At 31.7% G+C, this 8592-nt stretch overlaps 1 protein-coding gene across 1 annotated transcript in view; it reads right to left on the reverse strand.

Annotated features, from left to right (window-relative positions):
- LOC139424916 (acidic leucine-rich nuclear phosphoprotein 32 family member B-like) overlaps positions 1–1111 on the reverse strand; it is a 5150-nt gene extending 4039 nt beyond the window's left edge. The window contains exons 1-2 of the mRNA XM_071177027.1: positions 905–1111; positions 11–154 (exon numbers count right to left, since the gene is read on the reverse strand). Coding sequence (XP_071033128.1) covers positions 11–154; positions 905–1011 — 251 coding nt within the window. The 5' untranslated portion in view covers positions 1012–1111. The remainder of the gene's footprint in view (positions 1–10; positions 155–904) is intronic.
- Positions 1112–8592: the final 7481 nt, after the last annotated feature.

Below are 8592 nucleotides of genomic sequence, written 5' to 3' on the forward strand. Positions count from 1 at the left end.
ATTATCATACCTAATGAACTCCTCATCTCCATCATCCTCAACCTCATTATCCTCAATCTCATAATCTTCAACCTCACCATCCTCTACCTCATCATCCTCAACCTCATCAGAGATTTGCACCTCAGCTTTCATCTCCATCATATACTCTTCACCACTAAAATTATAAAAATAATACATTTTCTTAAATATTTCAGAAGCTAATAGATTTTTATTAAAAAAAAAATTGTGTGACATCCAGTGATTTAAGTGATCTTTGAATGTGACTTCCAGAGTTTCTTTAGGTCCAGAGTTTCTTTAGGTTCAACTAATATGTAAACTACTGATTCACCCTAATAAAGCCTTTTAATTTATACATATTATAATTAAATTTACAGAAATCAAACACAAAAACATGCATTCTCTGAATATGTCTTTTTTCAATGGGATCGAATTTTTTACCCTCAAAGTTTGAAAAGTAATCTGCAAAATGTGGTCTTAATAGTTTAATCAAGAGGGCCGCTAAAAGTTTGGACCCTCAATTTTAAATTTTATTTTTGCATATTTTGCTATGTCACTGGAATTATTGCTGCGAATTATTAAAAAAATTGCAGACATTTGTATAAATCCAAAGGTAAGTTCGAGTACTTTAGTTATACAGTCAAACCCGGCTATAGTGAACCTTCAAGTACAGTAAGGCACGGGAGCGAACATTTCGTTCACTATATCCGGGAGTTCACTTTAAACCATGTTCACTATAGCGAGGTTTGACTGTATTTCATTCATTCGCTCATTCATTTTATTGTTTTTTAATTGTGTGTTTGCTTTTTGCGTGAATATTTCAGGTACTCTAAAAGGGTACCCTTTCTTGAAAAAAAAGAAGGAAAATAATGACAAACGCTTGAAAATTTTAAGGATAACTACTTACTCCTCAATCTCATCCAAATCGAAATCATCCCCTTCGAATTCATCATCGAATTCGCTACCATCCTCATATGCTAAAATATTAATTAAAATAAAATCTGAATAAAACATAGTTTTTAAAATAAATCTTGCTTAAATAAGTTTTAAAATAAATGTTTCTTCAATTTAGTAATAAAAGAGAAAATTTAACATACTACCGTACGTACAATCTTTCACAACTCATATTTAAATTCAATTTAAAAGGTTGAAAATCTTCTTTGAAAAGGATAGATATTTTTGAAAAAGAACATTTTAATAAAATAATTAAGTGAATGATTTATGTGATATAATGATGCCACCATAATTCAATCATGTGATACAATGATTGATTATGTAACATGCAATCAATCATTGTATCACATGCAAAAATTGTACCAAATACAAAAGAAAAAAAATTCTAACAAATTACAAGACTGCATCGTTAATTAAACTGCTTCTTTAAACTGTAACTATCACGTATATTTCTTTTAACAGAGAAATAAAACATAGTTTCTAAATGATAATGTCTGGATTTTTTAAACACGTTAATTATTAATAAGCGAAGAAAGGGTAAAAAAATATTTTGCTCAAGGCATTAAAATTTTTTTAAAAAAAATTACTACAGTGTAAAAAATGTAGTGTAACTTAACACTGAAAATAGTGGCGACTTTTTTACACCAAAAACCGAGAATACTTCATGATGTAATGAAACACTAAGAATGTTCTTTTACACTTTTTAGTGTAAAGTAGCCAAGACTACTTTTGTTATTCACTGAAGCTAAAATTTATAATTACAGTAGGGTGATTACACATAAGAATAAGTAATGTTTTAGTGACATTACAGTATAAAACAAGAGTTAAAAACTTAGGATTTATGTATAGAATATTTCTTAAAATAAAATTAGTTTGTGAATCAAACATAAACAAAGCACAGAGAATCTGAATTTGAGCAAGGCTCAATAAAACTTAGGCTGATAGAAATGAAATAGTATAAAATTATTTAATTTAGTTGGCAGATTTATGAACTCATTCTTATGAGAACATAATTATCTTTATTTTACAGCTAAAAATATACATACCTTTTCATAACTGTTCAGCATCATGCATCTCATTCGACATTTCAATATCGAAATCAAACTTTTTACCTTCTCTCGTCGATTGTTAACAAAAATATATCTATCGTTTGACAATTTCCGAATATAGGCAAAGTTTGGAAAAAAATGTTTCACAAATGGAGTAAAAGATTTATCATTTATTGGACTTTAGATTTAGCCATGTGCTCTAACGTGTGTGTAAACACGGTATTAACTTGAAATAACACACAATTTTCCATAGTTTTTGAACATTACACCACATTCTTTCAGCGTGCAACACTCAAATGGGTAAATAATACTTTCTAGCGTAATATTTTATTTGTCTTTTACTTTATTTTGTTTTATTTTTTATTTTTAATGCTTTTATAAGATATAGAAAGACATAAAATAGGGTGGATCCCAGAATAGCCCAACCCTTGGCGATTTTTTTAAATCTCACCAAACTACGTTTCCGGAAGATATTTTGGAGAATTTTAATAAATAAATTGTTTAAAAAAATCGTTAATTATTTAACTGTTAGTTGCCTAAATAAATTGTTAATGTTGTTTAAATAATAATAATAATTAATTTTTTTTAATAATTAAAAAGCAATGTTGATCCCAGTACTAATCACCAACTTGGCCAGATTTCAAAAAGTCGCCAAGAGGTGGGTTATTCTAGGGTTAAAAGTTAACAATTGGGTGACCCACTTATTTTGGAGTTTTTTTTCTTTCAAGTTCTTCTAGAAAACAGGGAAAATTATTAAAAAGTGAGATTTTTTCTGTTTTTGAGAAACCGAGAATAATAGGAAATAATAAGAAATCGGGATTGAAATATCAGGAAAATAAAATATTTTGTATTCAATATATTAAGCCTTAGGTTACAGTGCCAAATCTTAGCGGCACTCTATTCTATACTCAAACCTATTTTTCCTCTAAATTTCTATTTGAACATGTTTCTTATTCTTTATTTAATAATGCCATTCAGCAAAGAAGTTAAATTAGATTAACCATTTTTAAAAAAAAACCATTTCAAAAGTTTTATTAAACTATCCATAATTTTTTTTTCTTTTGAGTTTAAGAATAAAGTATTATTTATACTAAAAGTCTAAAAAAAATTTAAATTTTTTCAATGTTTACGAAATTTTCACAATCATCTTTAAATTTATGTTTAATGTCGATAACTGTACAGAAGTTTTAGATAGTTTTAACACTATTCTAGTTCCATATCAATAAATAGTTAAAATTTCAAAATTATTGAAAATTATGTTTTCATGCTTACGATTAGGTCGGGGATACTTTTCCCTTTCCTTTCTCCAATGATTCAAAAGAGCAAAACGATATAAATCGCTTTTATCCATAATTCTCACTTTTTAATTTCACAAAAAGACAACCAGCATTTGAGAAATCTCAAACAAGAATGAGTGAAAAAAAACTTTTTTAATCGAACTAACAGATGCTTCGTTTGCAACAATGTGAACCATTGTTTAAATTATATCTTGCATTAAAATTTTTATGTAACTCTCTATAACTTTATTGTTGTAAAAGTTTCAACGCTAAGTATTGTTGAAAATATTTTTTAAAGTTGGTTATTCTAAATCAAATGTAAGAAAAAATAATATTAATGATTATTTCAGAATTAAGTTTAAAAGAACTGATTTCTTTCATACATTTTCATTTATTCAAAGGATACAATTGACACAGAAAAAATTATTTCAACTTTGCCTTAAGTAAAACGTATAAAACAGGGAGGATATTAATATTTTCTTTTTAAAAAATTCCTTTTTTAGGAAATTGACTCTTTAAATTTAAGCCTTCTCAAAGAGTTTAGCTATACTTAGGGCAAATAAGGGCTCCACTTCCCCACTACACTATGCTGATCTTAAATAATTTCATATATTAATTTATTTTCTTAATTTTATTTATTAATTTATTTTATTTATATTACTTTATTTTATCTATCATTATTTTTATTCAGTGTTGCACAACAAACTGACTCATTTATTCATTTACTTATTAAGCGGTTTTATGAAAAAATTTAAATCTCAACTTTAGTATAAAAATTTTGAAAATCGATAGTAGAGTAGATAAAACACTAACTAAGTTGTCATGATGAAAATCTGGGTTCGATCTCCGGCAGAGTTTTGAAATGCACCCAGCTCTAAAACGATGAATACAAGTTTGACTGTGAAGTGAAGGCGGTTATTGCTGGAAGCATTACCACCATTTTGGTGCTTGTCTTAAAATTGTGAAATTTCAACCTTTTTGACTCCTTGGATGTTGCTGGAATGGGATGTTGGGGATGTTGCTGGAATGTTTAATTTGCTTGGTAAAAATTTAAAACCAATGATCTCCATAACAACGAAAAACATTAAATGCCGCTAGTTAAAGAAGTATACCAAATGTTTTTAAAATAGTGTAAATTTCAATTGTATCTTTTAATTTATGTTTAATTCAGATAAAAGCTATATAATACATATATTCTCTCATTGCGTGTGTTGAATGATTTTACTTTATGCAAATCAAACTGCCGTTACAGTATCAGATATCAAACGAAACATGTCGAAAACAATAGAACTGAATTTGAGCACATAGAAATGATCATTAATTTTTAAATGTAAGAGCAAAATTGAATACGAAAAGGAGAAAGAAGCCACCTGAAAAAATACTGTGCAATAAATTTAGTCGAAGAAACCAAAATTTTTACCAACTTTAAAGCTTTTAAGCAGACAAGTGTCGTGATGGCTGAGTGGTTAAGGTACTGAGCTGTCATAGCAAAGAACTGGGGTTCGGTTCCGGTGGTGGCTGAAACCCCATATTGTTCCAGATTGACAGAAACCAGATCACCCGGAAAGTGTTAGCAATCTCTGCACATTTTGCCGACAAAAAGCCACTTTTCTATCTCAATGTTTATATAACACGAGGTTTCTTAGTTTGAATTTTTTCGCCATGTTTTTCTTAATTTTATTAATGACAGTTTTGTGTGACATGTGGTGGACGATTTTCAATCTTTTTAAAAAAACATTTTGTATCGCGTAACTCTTTTTTCAATGGCTACAAATCAAACACTGCTTTAATGTTAACATTATATTTATTATTTCTACAAATATAATGTTTTATGACATCTTCGTAACATGTGATGTCCGATGGGAGAGAGCTAGTTTGAACCGGTTAATAAAAAAAACCCACATGACTTATTTTCGATCAGTGAAATTTTTTATAATTTTTTTAATCATGCTATATATATCCAAATGTCAAAACTGCTAACAGCACACAATTACGAAGCAAATGAAAGTCTGTTTTAATGTTTACGATGTATTTATTATTTCTATAAATATAATGTTTTATTACATGGTCGTAACATGTGATCGCCGGTGGGAGGGAACCAGTCTGAACCGGTCCGTTAAAAGAAACCACATGACTATGAAGCTATGTCCTCTTTCATAGTTTCTGAAAGAACACGGTCTCTACCTAATCTTTAAAAAATACTGCACAATATATTTTCTCTCTCTCTCTCTCTCTCTCTTTTTCTCTGTAAAACAAATAATGTCTATGAAACTGAATTAGTTTATTCGGGAAACACTAATAAGTAGTGTATAATGGAATTCTCGAAAGATCGATGTGACGTCACATCATGAGGCATTTGCCCTTCAAATTGTCTTTCCTGAACTGGGCTAAAGTTCGTCTCTCGCTTTGGAGACTGACGTTTCTAGACTTTTCCATGTTCAGAAGTTCTTGAAACATCTCTTTGACGTTGGTGTTGTTCTTGGCTGACGTTTCCATGAAATTGCAATTCCATTTGTGAGCTTGGGCCATGCCATCTTGGTATTGCACTTCGCGGTTTTCTTCCTCATCGTTCTTGTTGCCAACGAGCATCATGGGAATACCTTCAAGGTTACCCTATTGGAAAAAAAGACAATAAAAACATTAGTTGCAATTTAAAAACAACTATTGAAAGCACCAGCATTATTTGATGGTTTGTCCATCCTAACTTTAATGTTTGGGCAACCATCCTAACGATGTTTACCCATTATATCTACTACATGTCCCAACATGAAGTGATAATGACTGAAAATTCAACACTGCAAAACATTACTCTTACAAAAAGGTTTACAATGCAAAACATTAGCTTTACAAAAACATTACAAAAGGTTACCCCATTGAAAAAAAAGATAATAAAAACATTAATAGCAATTTAAAAACAACTATTGAAAGCACCAGCATTATTTGATGGTTGCCCATCCTAACTTTAATGTTTGGGCAACCATCCTAACAGTGTTTACCCATTCTATCTACATGTCCTAACATGAAGTGATAGAGACTGTAAATTCAGCACTGCAAAACATTACCCTTACAAAAAGGCTTACAATGCAAAACATTACCCTAACAAAAACATTACAAAAGATTACCCTATTGAAAAAAAAGATAATAAAAACATTAGTAGCAATTTAAAAACAACTATTGAAAGCACCAGCATTATTTGATGGTTGCCCATCCTAACTTTAATGTTTGGGCAACCATCCTAACGGTGTTTACCTATCCTATCTACATCTCCTAACATGAAGTGATAGAGACTGTAAATTCAACACTGCAAAACATTACCGTTACAAAAAGGTATACATAGCAAAACATTACCCTTACAAAAACATTACAAAAGATTACCCTATTGAAAAAAAGATAATAAAAACATTAGTAGCAATTTAAAAACAACTATTGAAAGCACCAGCATTATTTGATGGTTGCCCATCCTAACTTTAATGTTTGGACAACCATCCTAACGATGTTTACCCATCCTGTCTACATGTCTCAACATGAAGTGATGGAGATTGTAAATTCAACGATGCAAAACGAGCATCTTTTTAGTAAATCAACATCTTTCATCATGAAATGTTGCTATTTTTTGGAAAAACAAAACAAAATATGGAAAAACAATAGGACATAAGCATATCTTGAAGTACAACTATCAGAGCAGCATATCATGGAACGATGGAAGTTTTTTTTTGCCTACCAAAATCTATGTGCACATGATAGGACTTATTGGATCATGATGTTTCATATTTATTCCTTACATATTTATTTTAAAAAGATAAAAAACATATGCACATCAGGGGAATCATATTAATATTTAAGTTATGAAAAAAAATGTCATCAATCTCATGAATCAATATTGAGCTTTATCAGAGCAAAGTAGATTAAAATAATTGAAAACTAGTTTACTTGGGTTGAAGTCCTACTTAATACTGAAGTCCGCATTCACCTTCTGATTTTTAAACGACTGCAGTTTAATAAGGTGTTTACAGTGTCATCTGGTGGTCCAAATTAACATGACCAACGGTATCTCACCCATTGTGGTGGTCCTGAAAGAGTGGATACCACCTCTGGCACTAGGTCTGCCCATCGGCAAGACCGATTGTGCAGCTCATTGGAAATAAAAAAAAGAAAAAAAAGAAAAAAAAAAGAAAAGTGTCATCTGATGGGAAAATGTAAAACCAACGATATCATTTTGTATACAATCATTTGAATCAATCATACGATATCATTTTGTATGCACGCATTCGTACTAAATTAGAGTTCTACAACTTTATAACCCATAGTGTTTCACCAGATGGCGCTAAAAGCGGTTTCTGTTTCATTTTATAACCGTCGTTGAACATCCGACTCTAATTTTTGAGTTTACGACCACTAATGTTCTACTCCGTAATTTTGAAACCAATCCAGAAGACAAGGGAACTCCTAAATCAAGTATTTGGAGAGATTTGGCTTCGTGGATAACTTTTTTGTGGAACTAACCAGCATTTGCGTTACATAGTGAGGAAAACCACTCAAACCTCTTACGATTATACTGACGGCAAGAGGACTCTGACTATCCGTCAACCACCGAGGATATTTTACGTCAGCACTGTGGTCGGTGCAAGCCGAACGCGGAATTCGTACCCACCAGCCATCGCTGGGATTTGAAACCGGTTCATCTCAATGGAAGACAAACGCTTTATCCTCTGAGCCATCACGGCTCAAGCGGCTTCTATTTTATTTAATAATTTTGTAACCGCCGTTGAACAGCCGACCCAATTTTATGGGTTTACGACTACTAATGTTCAACTCCGTATCCTTGTCATTTTGAACCCAATCCAGAAGACAAGGTAACTCTTGGATCGAGTACAGGGAGAAATTTGCCATCGTGGAAGACATCTTGATGGAGCTAACCCGCATTTGCGTTACATAAAGAGGAAGACTACGAACACCTTCCACCGTTAGCTTGACGGCAAGGGGACTCTAACCCATGATCCGTCTATCACTGAGGATATTTCACGTCAGCACTGTGGTCGTTGCAAGCCGGATGCGGAAGTCGTATCGACTGGGATTCGAACCCGGTTCACCTAATTGGAAGGTGAACGCTTTATAGCCTAATCCCTCACGGCTCAACCGGCTTCTATTTATTTTTTATTTTATAACCGTCGTTGAACAGCCGACCCAATTTCATGGGTTTACGACTACTTACGTTCAACTCCGTAGCCTTGTAATTTTGAACCAATCCAGAAGACAAGGAAACTCCTGGATCAGTACCCCCAGAGGTATTGATTTGTTGTGGGAACATGGAGGAC

This window comes from Parasteatoda tepidariorum, chromosome 2 (genome assembly GCF_043381705.1).
Source record: "Parasteatoda tepidariorum isolate YZ-2023 chromosome 2, CAS_Ptep_4.0, whole genome shotgun sequence".
Lineage (NCBI taxonomy): Eukaryota > Metazoa > Arthropoda > Arachnida > Araneae > Theridiidae > Parasteatoda > Parasteatoda tepidariorum.